Source organism: Bufo bufo, chromosome 9 (genome assembly GCF_905171765.1).
Source record: "Bufo bufo chromosome 9, aBufBuf1.1, whole genome shotgun sequence".
NCBI classification, from domain to species: Eukaryota; Metazoa; Chordata; class Amphibia; order Anura; family Bufonidae; genus Bufo; species Bufo bufo.
In genome coordinates, this window is record NC_053397.1 from 73,242,191 (window position 1) to 73,263,515 (window position 21,325).

Below are 21,325 nucleotides of genomic sequence, written 5' to 3' on the forward strand. Positions count from 1 at the left end.
TGGGTCCGCACCCTATCCACAAAAAATGTGGACAGGAAATACGGTTGTGTGAATGGGGCCTAAAGGGGTTTTCTGCTTTGCATTAAAATACTTTAGAATAATCATTTATGGAGGTCGCTGTAATTCTGTAATGTATGTCTTTTACCTTTATTGCTCCCATCTCTCGATCCGAGCTGTGATCACATGACCATGTCCATGCAGATCTTTCTGATTTCCTGTGATTAGGAATGAGTGAATCAACTTCAGATGAAACCTTTTTTTTTTCAATTCTTACCCACCTGACCCAATTTCACTATGTAAACCAATCCCTCTGGTTTGTTTCCCTCTGTATCCAACCAAACCCATGATGCAGTTCTCCTTCCTCTGCCACAGCTCCAGCACCGCCCCTAACCACGCCCAGCTAGTAAATAGCTCCTCCTAGTTACATAGACACTCCCCTATCACTGCCCCACCCATGGACATAACATCACAGGTAGGGATGAGTGAATCGACTTCGGATGAAAACTACGTTCTAATACCACCAATCAATTCAATCAGCAGGAGCCCCGTACAGTATTAGAATGTATTGGCTCCGAGGAGCCGAAGTTATTGCTTCGCAAAGTCTCGCAAGACTTCAGGTAATAACTTCACAAATTAATTTGTACTGTAAGAAAACATTTCCCGAACTCCGGTTCGGTTCCAAATGGTACCTTGCAACCGAACCTGAGTTCGGGAAAAGTATAAATTAATTTATGAAGTTATTACCTAAAGTCTCGCGAAGCAATAACTTCGGCTCCTCGTAGCCAATACATTCTAATACTGTACGGGGCTCCTGCTCCGTATGGTATTAGAACGTAGTTTTCATCCGAAGTCGATTCGCTCATCCCTACCTGTGATGTTATGTCCATGGGTGGGGCAGTGATAGGGGAGTGTCTATGTAACTAGGAGGAGCTATTTACTAGCTGGGCGTGGTTAGGGGCGGTGCTGGAGCTGTGGCAGAGGAAGGAGAACTGCATCATGGGTTTGGTTGGATACAGAGGGAAACAAACCAGAGGGATTGGTTTACATAGTGAAATTGGGTAAGAATTGAAAAGAAAAGCACAGGGAAGATGTACATGAGGTAAGCAACTACACGAGCATGTCTGTTAAAAACCATAGTAATCCCCTTTAAGGCCCCCATACACAACTGTTGTTTACTGAACCTGCCGTTGTGTAAGGGGGGCTCCCGACTCCTCCTGGTGTGTGTCAGCAGCTTTCTCCTCTCACCCCACTGAGAACACAGACGTGTATTGGGGAGTAGGGAGAGATGGCTGTGGGCTGCAACCGTCTTCGCCCAAAAGCCACTGCAGGTGTATGGGCAACTTTAGAGTCCTGAGTGGCATGTCCGCTTAGCTATATGAATATGAATAAAATCTGAAACCAAGTAGCTGAATGGTTGTCTTGAATAACTAGAACCATATAGTTACATTATGATATGTAAAGAGGAGCTGTGGCTGTTTCTTCTGCATCGCATTGACAGCAGCAGGAAGAAAGAGTGTGCGCGTCATCTCCTCATACAGCCGATTGGCAGGGGCGCCGGGTGACAGACCCCTGCCGATCTGATATTGATGACCTATCCCGTTGATAGGCCACCAATATTAAAAGCCAGGAGAACCCCTTTAAGGGTAGGCCAACAAAAAAAGTCCCAGAGGACCACTTTAAAGAGGACCTGTCACTTCTCCTGAAAAGTCCCTTTTAGGAACTACTTTCATTCTTCATGTAATACCCATTCTGGAGCATCAATTCTTTTGACTGTATGTTGTACCATTCCTTTTTTATTCCTGCTAGAAGTTATGAATGGATTACTAGCAGTTTACAGTGAAGGTCCAGGGGGGTGTTACCAGCTGGGAGTGTGTCCTTGCACAGTCTGACTCTATGTATTCTGTGCTGCCAGTGTCAGACCGTCAACCGGGGTAACACCCATCTGGACCTCCAATGCAAACTGCCAGCAATTTATTCATAACTTCCAGCTGGAATAATAAGGGAATGGTACAACATAGGATCATAAGAACAGATGCTCCAGAATTGTTATTTCATGGGGAATAAAAGTAGTTACTAAAACAGACATGTCAAGAGAGGTGACAGCTCCTCTGGGACTTTATCGTTCAGATAGGTCATCACTGTCCCATTGGTGGGAGTCGGACTCCTTGCACCCCTGCCGATCCGCTGTTCTGCGGTGGCTCCAGCGCTGGACGCAGGCACCGCTCATTGTGTAGTAGATAGAGCTGATTACTGCAGTGCTGCTCCCATTGCAGTAACCTTGGTGGACTGGTGGCATTTGTTATAACAGAAGCCACAATTCTCTGCCGGATCCATCCCTCGACTCATATCAATGACGCCCAACAGACTTCTCTGACTTGAAAGTTGAAGTCCATTAGGCATCACAGAAGGATCCATCTCTGTGATGGGAAATAGTGCTGGCTGCGGGGCAAATACAACAGTCTGCGACAGTGGCTCCTGCAGTCACCTCCAGCTCCGATGTGAACACAGCCTTTATCACACACCTAAGAGCCTGCTTCTGATGGACTTCCCTCACTCACTGTGTATGATCTGTCTCTTTGCAGAGATGCTTCTTTTGGAAACTGCACTTACAACCTCACCATCCTGGAGTGTTTGCAGGGCCTCCGCAAGGTAAATGCAGCTGTATCTAAATGTCACGTTTCAGTATCCTATATATGTTAGGGAGCATTACGCTACGGCCACACAGAGTTTTGGACAAGGTTTTAATGCAGATCTGCCTGCAGGATTATTTGTCAGAAGTGGATTTGAAAGGAATCGGAAATATAAAGGCAGGATTTATTCTTCTCTTTCCTGGTGGATCCACTTCTGGCCTTGGCTGAAAATCCTGCGGGCAGATCTGCCCCCAAACCTCGTCCACAAATCTCTGTGTGGGCCTACCCTTAGCCAGGCACAAACTGTCTGGAGATGACGATCATTATACAGGGTCTGATATCGGCCGCTAAGCCTTCTGCTTTATCCTCTGTCATAGCTTCCCTTTACTCGTGCAGCTGCCGGGATCCTAGTATTGCATTTATACATAGATGCTGATTTTAATCATTTCTAAATACAGCACAAATGTACACGCCGTTTAATCATTTCCACGAATACTATGGCATGGAGCTATTTATTTTGTAGGCAGATGCTGCCACCCAGAGGATATAAGTGTTACTACAACACTCCCAAAAAAGACCAAAGTGTTTCTAATTACATAATAAAATATAACAGGTTGTAGTTTTTACTTTGCCCTTTTTTTTAAGCCCTTCACTGAGCTAGAAGCTAATTTGTGTGTCTAGAATGCTGCCATTTTATTATTATACTATACACTGTGGAGGCAGAAGTGGAGAATCTGTGTAAAAATGTAAAGTTAAAGGGAACCTGTCACCGGGATTTTGTGTATAGAGCTGAGGACATGGGTTGCTAGATGGCCGCTAGCACATCCGCAATACCCAGTCCCCATAGCTCTGTGTGCTTTTATTGTGTAAAAAAACGATTTGATACATATGCAAATTAACATAAAAGAGTCATATCTTACTTGTGTGACCAGAGAAGAGTCATATTTTCAAGCTCTGACTCATCTCAGGTTAATTTGCAAATGTATCAAATCGGTTTTTATACACAATAAAAGCACACAGAGCTATGGGGACTGGGTATGGCGGATGTGCTAGCGGCCATCTAGCAACCCATGTCCTCAGCTCTATACACAAAATCCTGGTGACAGGTTCCCTTTAAACCCCTGTGATGAGGCAAAACTGCTCTTGCCAGTACCCTAAGGGCTCCTGCACACGAACGTATATATTTTGCGGTCCGCTGGCCCCTAATAGAACAGTCCTATCCTTGTCCGTGATGCCGACAATAATAGGACATGTTTGCGGAACGGAAATACGGACATACGGAAATGGAATGCACACGGAGTAACTTCCGTTTTTTTTTTTTTTTGCGGACCCATTGAAAAAAACAGAACGGACACGGAAAGAAAATACGTTTGTGTGCATGAGCCCTAAATGCTGCAGCCACCTCTGCACCTGGTAAAGCTACTCCCATGCTGATTGTGAAACCTTTTGGGTGCTTCCACACAGTTTTTTTTTTTTTTCGTCCATTAAAGGGGTTTTCTCACTTCAGTAATTGGCATTTATCATGTAGAGAAAGTTAATACAAGCCACTTTCTAATGTATTGTGATTCTCCATATTGCCTCCTTTGCTGGCTTGGTTAATTTTTCTGTCACATTATACACTGCTCGTTTCCATGGTTACGACCACCCTGTAATCCATCAGTGGTGGTCGTGCTTGCACAATATAAGAAAAATGCCAGCCTCTCTGGTGGCCGGGACCGTGGGAGCTGATGCACCTGAAATTCTGCGCGTGCGCCGTCATCTATCCTTTTCGGTGCCTGTGCAGTGTGCCCAGCTGTAGTGTACTTGGCTAATTGCACAGGTGCTGATCCCTGGGGCGAGCACCTTGTGCATCAATGTCACTCACAGGACCAGGAGGCCTAATATAAATAAAGCTGCCATATACTGTAGTTAGTAAGGAACCGCTTTATATGGATGGAGTTTTCTATAAAAAATACCAGTGTATTTATGAATTTGATAATACCAGTGTGTGATTGTCTCTTTGTAGGCGCTCCATCTCGGGTTTTTTAACTTTGAAAACTTCGATGTGGATGAATATGAACATTATGAGGTGGGTTTCTTGCATTGTTCTTGTACAAGGAGAAGAATATTGAAGAGTTTTTCCTGTTTTCCTTTCTTAAAGGGGTTCTCTGGGAATGAAGAAAATACTCAAATATTTACTTTATTATAGATATATACCAAAATACCTTTCATTAGTTATAATGGCTCGTTTTGCCTGGGGAGCAATCATTAGGAGAAATAAAATGGCTGCCGTCCTATCAGTACACACAAAACCTTCCTAATCACACAGGAGGACATGTTACTTCAGTACACTGAGATAAAGAGCTGCCTCGTCCTCCTCTCCTACTTGTCAGGGATTATGGTCCTGAATACAGTTTAATATGATCTTCAGCTGAATCTCTGTTGGAAGGGAGGTCATGAGGAGACATGAACTACAAAGTGGAGGGTGGGGGTAATGGGCAGCAGCACTTGTATGCAGTCTCCATTACCACAGTCTGTCCATCTTCTCTGTACTTCATGTCTCCTCATGGACTCCATTCCTACAGAGGTTCAGCTGAAGATCATATTAAACTGTATTCAGGATTATAATCCCTGACAAGCAGAGCAAAGAGGAGGATGAGGCAGCTCTTTAGCTCAGTGTTCTGAAGTAACTTGACCTGCTGTGTGATTAGGACAGGTTTTGTGTGTACTAATAGGACGGTAGCCATTTTATTTTCCCTAATGATTGCTCCCTAGACAAAACAAGCCATTATAATTAATGAAAGGTATTTTGGAATATATTTATAATAAACTAATATTTAAGTATTTTCATTTTCTTCATTCCCGGAGAACCCCTTTTAAGGCTCAGATAAAACTATAAGTTAAAGGGGTTATCCAATAGTACAAATACCCCCCGCAATGCCTGGACCCCTCGTATAGGCAATACTTAGTCGGTCCCCGACACCAGCGTCCCTCTGTATCCCTGCATGGCCAATGCTGCATCTTCCCATCGATGGGATCAAAACATCCGGGGTCGGAGGGAACAGCCAATGGCAAGCTGCGACGGTCACCAGCCTCCCTAGCATCGCAGATGACGCTAGAAGGGCTGGTCACCGTTGCGGCCTGCTATTGGCTATGATGTTTTGATCCGCTCGATGGGGAGATGCAGCGGTGGCCATGCAGGGATCCGGAAGGACACGGGTAAGTATCGTGTATAGGAGTGGCCCAGGATTGTGGAGGGTATTTGTACTATTGGATGATCCCTTTAATACGCAGGCCGGGTTCAGCTGTGTGCGGTCTAGGAAATAACTCCATGTGATGGCTATATTTCCTGGAATGACCACAGTGATCAGTGATGGCTGTGAGTTCCAGCCTGACCAGGCATCTGCTGTACTCAAATGATGCTGTAAATGCTGAACGGTAGATACGAGGTTGGGCTGGAACTCACAGCATCATAGATCCTAATGACGCAGTGAGTTCCAGTCAGCGGAGCCACGGTCAGTTTTTCCAGGACTGTACACGGCCTTCTGAAACCTGCCTCAGTGTCTGTTCACACTTCCATCAGGAGTCTGTCAGGAAATTCAAATATTTGACAGAAAGAGTAGTGCAGCATGCAGTACTATTCTCCCTGTCACATTGATGGACAACCCCAGTGGACTTCATTATAAGGTCCATGTAGGATGCGTAGGTGTCCATCATAACTGTTATTTTCATTTTACTGCTCCTATGATGAAGCAGAAAAAGAAGAAGTTTTGATGGAGTTGTGAACAGAGCCTTACCTTAAAGGGGTTCTTCAAGATTTTTTTAATTTGGTAGGTAGCAGAGGACTGTGTAAAATTAAAAGCAAAAAAACTCTTACATTTAGGCCCCATTCACACGACCATATTTTTGGTGGATCAGATGCGGACCCATTCATTTCAACACGGATGCAACACGGACGTCATCCGTATTTTTTGCGGATCTGCGTTTAGCAGACCGCAAAATACCTATGGTCATGTGTAATGCACCCTTAAAATGGGCAAGTTGTGATGGCTTCACCTTCATTGTTCAAGTGACTGCTGCAGCCAGTGCATGAACGGCTTGTGACCACTGCAGCCCAGTGGGGATCAGGGAGGTGGAGAGGGAGCCACTGGTCATTATAAGCGAGTAAGGTCTTTTTTTAATTTTACACAGCCACTTCCTCCCTGCAGAATTTTAAAACCTCTAGGAGAGCCCCCTTTAATATACTGTGGCAACGTCTAGGTGTAATTACATACCACTGCGGTAGCCAGTGATTGACCTCCCCAAGATGGACATAGACGTATGACTCTGGCTGCCTGGAAGCTTCGGACCTTACTGCATGTATTGTATGCTTGTATAATGGGAACGCAGAACAGTTATTGATGTTAAAGAAACTGATCCAAGACACGTTACAAGAAATACCTCTCCGTAAAAAAAACGAATCCGTGTTTTTACATGTGGGCACAATATTTCCAAACTACAGGGAGTGCAGAATTATTAGGCAAGTTGTATTTTTGAGGATTAATTTTATTATTGAACAACAACCATGTTCTCAATGAACTCAAAAAACTCATTAATATCAAAGCTGAATATTTTTGGAAGTAGTTTTTAGTTTGTTTTTAGTTTTAGCTATTTTAGGGGGATATCTGTGTGTGCAGGTGACTATTACTGTGCATAATTATTAGGCAACTTTAACAAAAAACAAATATATACCCATTTCAATTATTTATTTTTACCAGTGAAACCAATATAACATCTCAACATTCACAAATATACATTTCTGACATTCAAAAACAAAACAAAAACAAATCAGTGACCAATATAGCCACCTTTCTTTGCAAGGACACTCAAAAGCCTGCCATCCATGGATTCTGTCAGTGTTTTGATCTGTTCACCATCAACATTGCGTGCAGCAGCAACCACAGCCTCCCAGACACTGTTCAGAGAGGTGTACTGTTTTCCCTCCTTGTAAATCTCTCATTTGATGATGGACCACAGGTTCTCAATGGGGTTCAGATCAGGTGAACAAGGAGGCCATGTCATTAGATTTTCTTCTTTTATACCCTTTCTTGCCAGCCACGCTGTGGAGTACTTGGACGCGTGTGATGGAGCATTGTCCTGCATGAAAATCATGTTTTTCTTGAAGGATGCAGACTTCTTCCTGTACCACTGCTTGAAGAAGGTGTCTTCCAGAAACTGGCAGTAGGACTGGGAGTTGAGCTTGACTCCATCCTCAACCCGAAAAGGCCCCACAAGCTCATCTTTGATGATACCAGCCCAAACCAGTACTCCACCTCCACCTTGCTGGCGTCTGAGTCGGACTGGAGCTCTCTGCCCTTTACCAATCCAGCCACGGGCCCATCCATCTGGCCCATCAAGACTCACTCTCATTTCATCAGTCCATAAAACCTTAGAAAAATCTGTCTTGAGATATTTCTTGGCCCAGTCTTGACGTTTAAGCTTGTGTGTCTTGTTCAGTGGTGGTCGTCTTTCAGCCTTTCTTACCTTGGCCATGTCTCTGAGTATTGCACACCTTGTGCTTTTGGGCACTCCAGGGATGTTGCAGCTCTGAAATATGGCCAAACTGGTGGCAAGTGGCATCTTGGCAGCTGCACGCTTGACTTTTCTCAGTTCATGGGCAGTTATTTTGCGCCTTGGTTTTTCCACACGCTTCTTGCGACCCTGTTGACTATTTTGAATGAAACGCTTGATTGTTCGATGATCACGCTTCAGAAGCTTTGCAATTTTAAGAGTGCTGCATCCCTCTGCAAGATATCTCACTATTTTTGACTTTTCTGAGCCTGTCAAGTCCTTCTTTTGACCCATTTTGCCAAAGGAAAGGAAGTTGCCTAATAATTATGCACACCTAATATAGGGTGTTGATGTCATTAGACCACACCCCTTCTCATTACAGAGATGCACATCACCTAATATGCTTAATTGGTAGTAGGCTTTCGAGCCTATACAGCTTGGAGTAAGACAACATGCATAAAGAGGATGATGTGGTCAAAATACTCATTTACCTAATAATTCTGCACTCCCTGTAAGATTAATGGTGAAAAACTGCACCAAAACTGTGACGATACATAAAATATTTTAAAAAATGAATACCGTATGTTCCTTTCATAATACCCACTGTAGGACTTTGTAGTCTCTGTGACAGACATGTAAATGTGAGGCCATATGACACTAGGTCTGTAACGCTTTCTTGTGTTCCCAGAGAGTGGAAAATGGGGATTTCAACTGGATTGTCCCTGGGAAATTTCTGGCATTCAGTGGCCCTCATCCAAAAAGCAAAATTGAAAACGGTAAGTCCAGCATAAAACAAGAAAAATAGTCACACCATGTTTGCCTGAAATAGGGGGTTTACCTGTTCCATCAATGAAAATACTATTGTGGGGACTAATCATATCCCCTGCGCCAGAATTGTGGCTCCAAAATGATTCACATTTTTAGCACAAGCCATGTTTTGCTCAAAAATTTGCAACTTTTTTCCCCTTCTCTTTTGTTTAAAGTGGTTGGGAGGGGCGAGGTCTTAGTGGACTGGCACATTTCTGTTACTTATGCCAGTTTTCTGGCACAAGTAATGCCTGAAAACTAGACCAGTTCCTTTAATAATTTTGGCCCATCTCACATAATCACGGTCATGGACTGGTGCTAGAAATACCAGTCTTGGTAAATCTCCCTCATTATGTCAGAATGTAGATTATAAGGGGTTGTGCAGTGACCTGTTCTCAGCCTGGGTCATCAGTATCAGATTGGTGGAGATCTGGTACCGGGCACCCCTGCCGATCAGCTCTTTGAAGAGGCCGTGGTGCTTCCTCTTCAGTGTTTACCTGCATGCCATCTAGATATAGAAAATCGAAGCGGAAGCAACTCTCACTTGAGTATCGCTGCCTCCTCAAACAGCTGATCGGGGGTGGGGGTGGGGCGTGCCAGTAGTCGGACCCCAACCGATCAGATATTAATGACCTATCCTGAGGATAGGTCATGAATATTATGACTGCTCGACCCGTTTGATGCCTTCTGGAAACCTTGTTTCCATTTGCTGTATCCAAAATGCTTCCCTAGCGTGAACTTTATGCCTCCAATCAACCCTTCAAATGGTCAGAAGACTTTTTCACAACCATAAGCTTTTAGATGTCTCTTGCATGTTCCGAAATATGCTTTCTTAAAGATCTGGTAGTGTAACCAATGTACAGTAATTTACATTAATCACATACTATTGACGATACCAAATGTGTGGACACTACAGTAGATAAAATATTTTATTGGGACACTTGACCCTGTACCATACTGCAGTAGTGGAGCAGATGTGGATCCGCTGTGTCACACTTGGGGATACTCCAAAGAGCATTATCTAAGGGGGATCGGAACGCCACTGCAGAAGAACCACCAGGCTTCAACCTATTGGAGTAGTCTTTGTTCAAGTGATTGATGTCCCACAGGGGTCAAGGGATACTAGTGTGGAGCACCAAGGAATCGGGCAAAACCGTAGTAAGGGACAGGTCAAGGTCAGGGCAGGCAAAGTAAGTACAATCCGATAAACAGTCCGAGGTCAGGACGAAGATTGGGCAAGAGTGAGGTCAGGCAGTGAAGGTTCAATTCAAGAAGTCAGGCAGTAGTCGGTACACAGAACAGGCAAACAAACGGCACAATTTTGCAGGAAACTAGTGAACTAGAACCTGAAGTACCCCAGGGTAACCAGCCACTGGCTGGAGAAAATTAGGGCAGAGAAAGGCATGGCTGGCTGAAAACAGGCCTCAGCCTATGTGGAAGGAGGCTGGTACATCCGGAAAGGAAGGGAGAGATGCTGTTCGGCCTGGGACGCTGGAGCCAAGGCAGCAACCGTGTCTACTAGCAGAAGAGGAGCAGTGGTGGGCACAGACTGCTGCCTTAACAGCTCCTACACATTTGGGATTTTTTGCTGAACCCATGAAATGTAGCCTCTTACATATGGTTGAGAAGTGAACAGTTCACTTTCTTTTCATTTTCCAGGTTATCCCCTCCATGCACCAGAAGCATACTTCCCATATTTCAGAAAACACAACATCACCGCCATCATCCGACTCAACAAGAAGATTTACGACGCCAAGCGGTTTACAGATGCTGGCTTTGACCACTACGACCTGTTCTTTGTAGATGGCAGCACCCCCAGCGATGGCATAGTACGGCGATTCCTGAACCTCTGTGAGAATACAGATGGGGCTATTGCTGTTCACTGTAAAGGTATGTTAGTCTGCTGAGCGGTGGCATATCTGAGTCTCTCCTCCCATTGATGTGGATGCTGCAAAGAATACCTGACATTATATCTAAACTGGCAGTACAGTTCATGGAACCATTATTCCAGAGCAACTGTGCAGGGGCACGGACTGCTTTTTGGTTTCCATAACCAGGATAAAGTCCAGGGACTCTCCCTTCTGGCATTAGGTTTGGGCCGCTGATCCACTAGCATTATACAGAGTTTTACGTCTGGAGGTTACCTTTCTAAGCATGTCCTTGTCAAAACCAGCTGTAAAAGAACTTATAAATGAACCAAGATGAGTCCGGAGATGACTCCAGCACTATCGGCCAAATGGACGTTGTGCAGATGAAGCCAAGGATGCACGGTGATGTGAGGTGTACTGCCCTTGCGCATGCGCAGTAAAGTGATGTGTGCTAACCTCTGCTTTTTCTGCGCTCTGCGCATGCGTCTCGTTCCACTGGTCTCCTCTCCAGGTTCATCACAGGTGATTTATGAGTTATTTCACTGCCTAATGCTGATATGGCTGGTTTAGACATGTGCTAGACCTTTTTTCAGATGAACGGTGTTACATTTGTCCGGACACGTTTTTCAGTGGACCGCGCTCACTGTCCATGCGCAGTCTGTTTTTCTCTCAGACCCATTCACCAGAGTTAATAAGTCTTGCTTCTGAGCATCTATAGGGGGGAAATTGTTTGTCGGAATGAGCAGAAAGCTAAACTTCAGCTACATAACGAGATGCCAGACAGGGATTAAAAAAATCCTCCCCTTTCACCAGTGCACCGGTTCCAGTGCCAAGCTACCATCGCCTCTGTTTCTGGGGCCCTGCTGGACAGGAGGTGTGATGTGCCGTTTACATGGATGTGTCTGCCTCCGGCCAATCAGTGCCCTCATCGTTGATGTGTGCAGCCATGTCACGTGACTGCTGCCATCACTGAGGCCTCTGATTGGCTGTCAGCACTGACATGCGTGTAAATGGCAGATCACACTTCTGGTCCACTGAGGAACAGAAGCAGAGGAGATGGCAGGCCAGTACTGCTTCTGGAGCTCTGCTGCCAGGTAAGTCTTTACATGTAAATTAAGCTATTTTGTGACATCTGTTGTCAAAAACATTTATCCTACTTTGGTTTTTGTTCACACCTCTCGGCCTTTGATCAGCCCTGAGCAGTTGACAGTGACAAGCGTACATCTAACCAAGGAGAAGGCTTTTTAAACTTAAATGAGTTTTCTCACCTCAGCAAATAGCATCTATTATGTAGAGGAAGTTAATACAAGCCACTTACTAATGTATTGTGATTGTCCATATTGCCTCCTTTGCCCCCTGGATTTATTTTTCCATCACATTACACACTGCTCGTTTCCACGGTTACGACCACCCTGCAATCCAGCATCAGTGGCCGTGCTTGCACACTAAAGATAAAAGTGCTGGCCTCTCTGGTGGCCGAGATCGTGGGAGCGCAAATATGCTAGTGCTTTTTCCTATATTGTGCAAGCACGGCCACCGATGCTGGATTGCAGGGTGGTCGTAACCATGGAAATGAGTAGTGTATAATGTGATGGAAAAGCGAATCCAGCCAGCAAAGGAAGCAAAATGGATAGCAACAATATATTAGGAAGTAGATTGTATTAGCTTTCTTTACATGATAAATGCCACTTGCCCAAGTAAGACAACCCCTTTTAAAGGGGTTTTCGTATATCCTGAGGTCATTGAGGGAGACCCTCATCTTTTGGCCAGAATGGGGAGCAGAGGAGCTGCCCTATGCTGCATTATACATTAAATGGATGCTTAATTTCACCCGTGGTGCAAGGATGGTAAACATCTACTGTCTGGCTTCCCCACAGATTACAGAAGTTTGCTGGGGGGAGGTCACAGCAGGGTAGGACCCATCCTGATCAGCTTTTTGTAAAGGGACCCTTCAAACATATAGTTTGTCCAAAATGGAGAACCCCTTTAATTTATTTAAAGGCTATGTACACCTTTGGAGGCAATTTTTGTTTGTGATTACATTTTACTCATTTTTGGCTAAAAATCATATTTTCAATTGGCCTTTTGAGCCAATCTGTCACAAAGGGTTAACTGTTTTTCTAGCAGTGTGACTGGTACTTTCACTTTGTGCTGGTCATCTAATAAACCTTCTCTCTAAACTACTGAGAGGTCATAAACACCTCTCAGCCACATTCTAATCAGTCACATTCTAATCAGTAATATAAGAACTGAGCTATAATGAGTTTATAATGTCAGAGAGCAGAGATAAGGAGCCCGTCAACAACCCAACTGACGGAAAAGACAGAAAATCCACAGGCTGCTGCTAGAGCATCTCAGCTCTGTACAGAAAAAAGAGTTCCATATTGTTAATAAAGACCAACATAAAAAATGATGTTTATCTCAAAATAAGTACAATGCAGTAAAAAAAAAAAATTCCCCCAAAGGTGTACATAGCCTTTTAAAATGGTCCTGTTATGAAAGAGGAGCATCCAGTGGGTGAGCACCTGTCCTGGTAATGGACGACTTATTGAGGTTCTCCAGTTCTATATAATGTTATCAGAAAAGGTTTTCAGTTTCCGGATATAAACAATTATTGTTTTCAGCCAGTTTCAACAAGAGATTGAAGATCTTGGAAACACAACGTATTTTAGAGAGTTGCTAAATTTTTATTGTACAGAACTATTAATCATTATACCATAATTCTCTTTATATACATAAAACTGTAAAAGCCCCTTTAAATACTGCTTTACCATCTTTGTCCAGCAGGTGATGCTGTGTTGCCTCATGTAAAGTCTTGACGTTATCAGCTGCCTCTAGAGGCCGTTCATGTAAATATTTCTATTTCTGTGGCGGTAATTAATGTGCACTTAACGCACTCCTTGGCTTGAAGTCAAATAATTATAGTCATTGTAGAGTAAATGTGAATGGTTTTCTAGAATCTCTGGAGCACAGGAGCGGTACAGTTTTCTGTAACCCTTTAGTTGCCAGACATTAGATTTCTAGTCTTTGGCAATTAAGGAAAACAAAGTAGGTTTTCTGCTGAAGCAAATGGTGAACACATCATATGTTTTATTTAATGAGGTATTCCGGTTTTAATGATTTTATTTGCTTACAGAATAGGCAGTTTTACAATTTTGTAATATACATGTATTTAAAACTTTGCTTGCAGGCATTTAATATTTAAAGACACATACAGTGAAGTAGTTGTTGTAATAGTCACAATAGTTTCCACAATGACTCCTATGTATGGAAGTGTCATGTGTTGTAACCCAGCAAATGTATGTCATATAACAGTGTTTCTTACTGAATGTCAGTGGGGTGTCACATGACTGATGCCATGTTTCAGTGAGGCCATGGGTGCATTACACAGGACTGATTAACGGGCTATACAATTCTGCTGTGCTGATAGGTGTCAAGAACCTTATATAAGAAAGGTATGAAAGCAAAATAAGTAATTACATATACATGCATATTTGACAATTGTATAATTTCTTATTTTATAAGCAAATAAAAATAAATAAATAAACTGGAGTTCCCCTTTACTGACATGTGGATTCACTGTGATGTTTGCATTGTAGCAGAGCAGTCTCAAATATCAGACTTTTACTAAACTTCTGCTAAAAATCCAGTTTATTTAAAGGGGTGTAAGGGATTGCTTCTCAAGCAGGGCGGCGATGACATATTCCTTTGCAGACAAAAGGATTAAAGTCCAAGCGATGCTTTATTTTATGGCACTTCAGCAATTATGGGGGTGGACTGGGGTGGTCTCACTACCAAACCTACCTTCCCAGTCCAAATAAAATCAAGCCCCTTGAACTTTAACAAAAAAAAGCTCCAGCAACTACGTTTGCTGAAGCCTGTGCCATCTTCCTGGATTTTACTTACCTCACCCAGTTAAAGAACCTGGGTGGGATATACACCCCTTCCAGGACTTTAGCGTACACTTTACCACAGGGTAATATACCTTGGACTGATCCTTTTTGTTAAATGGATCCTTATTCTATAAGCTGATCACAAGTGTCTCACCCCTGTGATCCTTTATAATCTGTAGTGGATCCTAGCATGCAGGTTTTCAGTTCTGCAGAACTACCGTAAGACAAGTGAAATGGAGCATGACCCAATTCTCATTGATCTGTGGGCTGTCTATGTAAGGCTCAAATATATCTGTTCATCCAAAGGGACCTCTTTAATAGGGTGTTTGAAAATGGGTTTTCTAAACTGGACAACCATTTAAAGGGAATTTGTTTACCAGGAAATTCACTGTTATAAAGGCTCCAAGACCATGAACCCCTTCTCATATGGCCAGGCTGGGTGCAAAGACTCCCCTGTCACCATGACTCTGGCTCCCTTCTTCTCCGTGTCCAGTCCCTGCTGGACCAGAAGTGTGGCGTGTATACGCAGTGGCCTCGGCGGCAGCAGTGGTTGTGTGCTGTGCCTGCACACATCCTAGCGGAGGCCATTGATTGGCCGGTAGACGTGTAATGCGTGTAGACTGCACACTGCCTAGCCATATGAAAAGGGGTTTCCCGGTCCTGGAGAACACAGTGCCTTGTAGGGCTCAACTGAATGTATGGATTCCTTTCACCTACAAATCAAGGTACTTTCAATCCATATGCAAATGAGCAGTTAAGTGCACTGAGGGTGTGTCCAAGCTGAGTTTGCATCACTAGACTTATGGCTTTCTGCTTTCATCCTTCACTCATTGTCTTCCTTCCTTGTTCCCCACAGCTGGCCTCGGCAGGACAGGTACCCTGATTGCCTGTTATATCATGAAGCACTACAGGTTCACCCATGCTGAAGCAATCGCTTGGGTTAGGATATGTCGACCTGGTTCCATCATTGGACCCCAGCAGCACTTTTTGGAAGAGTAAGTTACTTACCTTTTAACTCTTTAGGATAGCTGCACACAGGAGTATTTCTGCTGTAAATCCGGTAGTGGATTTTGATGTGAATCCACTTATATAACATAGGGATTTTCCTGAAGCTTTTACCATGGTTTTCACTCCTCTACATTAAAAGGGCTAAAATGTGCAGTAAAAATTAGGGTTAGGTTAGATGAGATTGAAGATACTGTAACACTGCAAAATCCACAGTAATTCTAATTCTACTAACTATTTTAAAGTCAGTTTTACTGGAGGTAACATTGTCTTTATTTGCCACAAATTTATCAGAATGTCGCAGAATGTTGATTTATTGGGTCACAGCTTTAGATACGTCTAGAGACGTCTCTTCAATTTATGCCTCCTACCTAATGGAGTGAAAATGTGCGAAAATATATTCTGTCAGAATCCTGGCCCAGCAGCAAGCTTTGCCCACTTTTCACTCCACTTACTAACCGACATGCATGATACAAATGGTTAATAAAATGTGTCCTGCAGGAGATAGGACACAATCTTGGAGTAAGATATGCTTGGGAAAAAAAAAGTGCAAAAACATTGATAATTATGGTCCAGAGTTTGTTTGTGTCAGTTTTTTGGGCTTGTAAAAGGTGCAGTACCTACAGCAAGCAGCGTATTGAACCAAAAGAGTGAAAAAATGGCACAAAGACACAATGCTTCAAGTTCATTTCATAATCCCTTTTAGTAAACATCTGGCTGCAAAAACAACAAAAAATGTGGCTTGTTTCAAAAACAATGCTGTTTGTGAAACCACTGTAACTGTGATAATAATCATTCTCTCTTATAGATGATCTGCAGCACATCCCTGATTACACAGGGAGATGTTCCGCCGATAATTGGGCATCTTTCATCCTGATGAAAGATGCCCATCAGCCTGATCGGCTGCTCGAATATACGGGCCAATTATTGGGAACAAGAGTTCATATTCCTGATAACTGGCCTGAAATCAGGCATACTAATAGGGCCTTTACAGCTTCTCTCCTGACCAGGAAATCTCATTGATACGGCAGTTTTTGAGATAAGACTTTTGAGAAGATTCACAAGTGACTTTGGTTCCAATTTTTTAGTTTGCGTTATGTCCTGCCAGTTATTTTATGCCTGAGCTGGACATAACTGAAGACAAAGTTATATACTTTTGTGATGTCCCAGGTTAGACAGAGAAACGTGGCCAATGTCCTTTATCAAAAGTGATGCCAGTGGACACTAAAGTGAGGCCATAGAAAACTATGTGTTCAGTACCAGAAGTGTAGTTTTCTCTGTTTCAACACAGGCAGGGAGTCTCTCCCCCTCGATGTTGGTGACCTGATGAAGGGACTGGGTGTCTTGCTCGGTTCAATAGCTAAACCAGCTCCCTTCTCTGTCACGGCTGATGCAGAGAGATTGAGAAGGGAGCTAGCTTAGTTAATGATATGAACCAGACAGCCAGCCTATTAGCATGTCTCCAACACACAGAGGAGGGAAGCACTCTGCCTGTGTCAAAACGACCGCAAAAGCTACACTTCTGGGACCAGCACCGAAACCAGATCTCCATAAATATTTCACAAAAAAAACTTTTTTTCAATTGGTCTTTATTAAGAAGTTTCAACAGTTTATGTTCCACAGTCTTCAAATTTCAGTGTATCTGCAGACACTTCCTTCTGCTTTACACTGAATTCTTCAGGAAGCTGCACTGACGGCTTGATCTGTAGCCCTTATCTTTGAACTCCTGACACTCATTTAAGCCTGTCAGGAGTTCAGAGATAAGGGCTACAGATCAAGCCGTCAGAGCAGCTCCCTGAAGGATTCACTTTAAAACAGAAAGAAATGGTTTGCAGATACATTGAAAGTGAAGGCTATAGATTAAACTGTAAAATTTCTTTTTTTTACTAAAGACTAGTCGAAAAAAAAGATTTTTAACCCAAAATCAGTAAAATGGAATGATAAAAAAATTGGCTGCCAAAGGTGTTCGTAGCCTTTAAATAGCATTGCTCTAGGGCAAATAGAACAATCTATGTGTTTTTTGATTATAACTCTGTATATAAGAATAATCTCTTGCTTGCCACGTTTCTAGGAAGCAGGCGTGGCTGTGGTTGCAGGGCGATCTCCACAGGAGTAAACAGAAACAGATCCAACTGGAAGATGGGACAGTGAACCGCATCTTATCTGAATTTGAAGATTTGTCTGTCAGCAACAGACTCAGTCGCCATCACAGTGTGGACAGATCAGGGGAGGTTAGTGTGTCCATGGTCACTGAAGTGTCTAAATTCGAACTCCTGGAAACACAAAGGGGGTCATTTAACAAATAGAAACAAGCCTAAATTAGGCGTATTTCTGGCGCAGATTGTGGCGCAAAGGTCCAGGTCTCAATAACGTGGTCGTGGCATGAGCGGGAAGGGATTGAGCCGCCAGGCCGTCTCATTTACCATTTTCTACGCCTGTTTTAGGCGTAGAAAATTGTATAAATGTAAGACATATAGGAAGCTGTCTTACATTTAGAAGTGGCCGAGGATCCGCCGAAGTTATGTAAAGACTGGCGACTCTTCATAACTCCGGCGGATCCACCACCAGGTATTGGGGTTATTAAGACCGGTGTCTAAAATGCAGATCTTAATAAATGTGCCCCAAAGTGTGAGGGTACAACCACATGGCACGGTCATGTGGCGCTTGTGATGTGGAAGCAGGGGCGGTTTGACCATAGACCTTATAGGGAAATTTCTTAGTGGGCTGATGCCCTTGGAACCGCCTGAGCTCTCCTCATGGCTGCCAGCTGGGTATATAATGATCTGATGTTCTCAGCATTTATTATGCCAGCTGCTGCAGGTGCCCTCCTGAACTCTGCTGTATCTCTGCCCTGAATAGTGATACTACGGTGAGGGCATCAGTATTTTGTGCAGCACGGTGGTATTTGGTTCTGTTGAGGTTGTATTTTGTGCTGCACTATGGTATTGCAGGCGCGGCCTACTTCTGTTGTCCCTTCCTATTTGTGTTGGCCCTGCCTTCTGTCTTTTTGGACCTGCTTACAACATGGGGCCACTTTTAGTTTTTTTCCAGGGCCACTTTAAGTTCCAAATCCGCCCTTCCGTGGACATTCTGCATTTAGGTACCACGTCGCCGAAAGTGCTGCAGCGGGCTCTAATTAAACTATTGAGACTGCACTGATAGCTGCCACATGTTGTGATATCAGTCCTGCTCCAATTCCTGCTTTGTTCCGACATTGATAGGGAGCCCCCCCCCCCCCCCCCCCTGTGTTAGCACCTCATTAGTGATGTCCTTGAAGCGGCTGGCTGCCAGACACGGCCTATTTCACAGCTGATTTTGAGACAGAGAATAAGGCTGGTTTAGCTATTGCACCCAAACAGCCAGCCTGCTTCAGGTACATCCAATAGTCATGTCACGGCAGTTGTATACTCACCATGGATAGAGATCTTGTCACTGGAACCAGTGATGAGAGGGGGCCTGGCACTGAACTCCTTCTCTTTCTTCCTTTAGAGGTGCAGAACAACAGAAATAAGGGTAGTGCCGGATAGGACACATGTCCCAAACGGAGATGAACAGACTCCATTGACTACAATGGAGTCTCAGTTTTTGTTCGGAATTCTATTTTTATTTTTTATTGGACAAAAAAGTCCTGCATGCATTTACCGGAATCTGCGACAGAAGCCCCAAATGGAGCCTCCAACGGAAATGTAAACTTGCCCTGAGCCCAATGCCTTCTAGTGCTCCTTCCTTGTCTAATAAACATACCTTTTGCTTTTCCAAAATTGTGAAACGGATGCGGACCCATTCATACGGTCGTCTGAATGAGCTCTAATGCAGTAAAATGTAAAGGTCTTTTTGAACTAGTGAAACGTAATAAAAGCTATTGTTGTAGTCATACTGACCTGCAGAATAAGGTGGCCATGCTCAGCGAACGCCATCAAACGAAATCCAAACAACAATGGTGGAATTGTGTTTTTTGTTTTTTTTTTCACTCTGCAAATTTACAGTTTCACAATACATTAATATGTAACATTGAAAAAAATACAACTGGTCTAAAAAAAAAAAAACAAGCCTTCATATGACTCTTAGCATGAAAAGAGTTATGGCCCTTGGAAAGCAGTCGAAATCCAAAAAGTAATTTCCAAAATTGGCTTGGTCTTGAAGTGTCTTACAATGAAAGAAACAAAACATTTTGGGTAGATGGAAAAAAAAGCGTAAATCACCCTGCAACATTTCTGAAGGTGAAATCTTTATCAGTGCATAAAAACCCAAAACACCTCCCCTGGCCCCCCAACATAACGGGTTAAACAGTTTTTTTTTTACGGGCGATAACTTTTCATCTAGGGGTATCCTTTTCCCCCTTTTTGTTATCTGTTTATGCACAGTTCTATCCTGACATTAAGAGATAACAGGCCCTGGATCATTAAAGGGGTTCTGCAGTTTGTTTAAACTGATGATCTATCCTCTGGATAGATCATCAGCATCTGATCAGCGGGGTCCGACACCCAAGACCCCTGCCGATCAGCTGTTTAAGAAGGCAGCGGCGCTCCAGCAGCACCGCGGCCTTCTCACTGTTTACCGCTGGCCGAGTGACGTCACGACTTGTATCAACTGGCCTGGGCAGGGCTAAGATCCATTCAAGGGAACAGAGCTTAGCCGCGCCCAGGCCAGTGATACTAGTCGTGACGTCACTGGGCCTGCGGTAAACAGTGAGAAGGCCGCGGCGCTGCTGGAGCGCCGCTGCCCTCTCAAACAGCTGATTGGCGGGGGTCCCGGGTGTCGGACCCCCGCCGATCAGATGCTGATGATCTATCCAGAGGATAGATCATCAGTTTAAAAAAACTGCAGAACCCCTTTAACCCCTTAAGGACGCATGACGTACCGGTACGGCATGTTTCCCGAGTCCTTAAGGACCCATGACGTACCGGTACGTCATGTGTTGTTCCGATCACTGCCGTGCGGCTGGCAGTGATCGGAACCCGGTGCCTGCGCAAATCATTGAGCAGGCACCTCGGCTAAATGCGCGGGGGGGTCCTGTGACCCCCCCATGTCCGCGATCGCAACAAACCGCAGGTCAATTCAGACCTGCGGTTTGTTGCGCTTTCTGCAGTTTCTGATCGCTGCGGTCCCTGACCGCGGCGATCAGAAACTTTAGTGTTGCAAAAATATATATTTATCACCCCCCCTGCACCTCTGAATGATTTTAGCCCGGTGGGAGGTGCAGGGGGGGGGTTGCGGGCGGTGGGGGCGGTGCGGGAGGCGGGCGGTGCGGCAGGCGGGATCGCGATCCCCCGCCCGCCTCCCATTGAATGATCGTTGGTGTACAGTGGGTATACCAGGGTGCCAGCACATTGCTGGCACCCTGGTATAAACGGCTGACATCGGTGATGCGATGTCAGCCGTTTAACCCTTTCCATACAGCGGTCCGTACGGACCGCTGTATGGAAAAGGTTAACAGCTCAGGGAGCTCCCTCCCTCTCCGATCGGGGGGCTGCTGTGCCTTTGCAGCCCCCCGATGGAGAGGGAGAGAGCCCCCAGACAGCCCCCCGAAGCCCCGTGCTCACCCTTCCCCGTCTGCGAAGTTCTGAGCAGACGGGGAAGGTTCCCATGGCAA

General features: G+C 44.3%; 1 protein-coding gene across 2 annotated transcripts in view; it reads left to right on the forward strand.

Annotated features, from left to right (window-relative positions):
* CDC14A (cell division cycle 14A) overlaps positions 1-21,325 on the forward strand; it is a 101,218-nt gene that overhangs the window by 56,687 nt on the left and 23,206 nt on the right. For both annotated transcript variants that reach the window (XM_040408040.1, XM_040408041.1), the window contains exons 6-11: positions 2,583-2,649; positions 4,636-4,698; positions 8,848-8,935; positions 10,626-10,856; positions 15,584-15,722; positions 17,804-17,963. In XM_040408040.1, the coding sequence (XP_040263974.1) occupies positions 2,583-2,649; positions 4,636-4,698; positions 8,848-8,935; positions 10,626-10,856; positions 15,584-15,722; positions 17,804-17,963 (748 nt within the window). The remainder of the gene's footprint in view (positions 1-2,582; positions 2,650-4,635; positions 4,699-8,847; positions 8,936-10,625; positions 10,857-15,583; positions 15,723-17,803; positions 17,964-21,325) is intronic.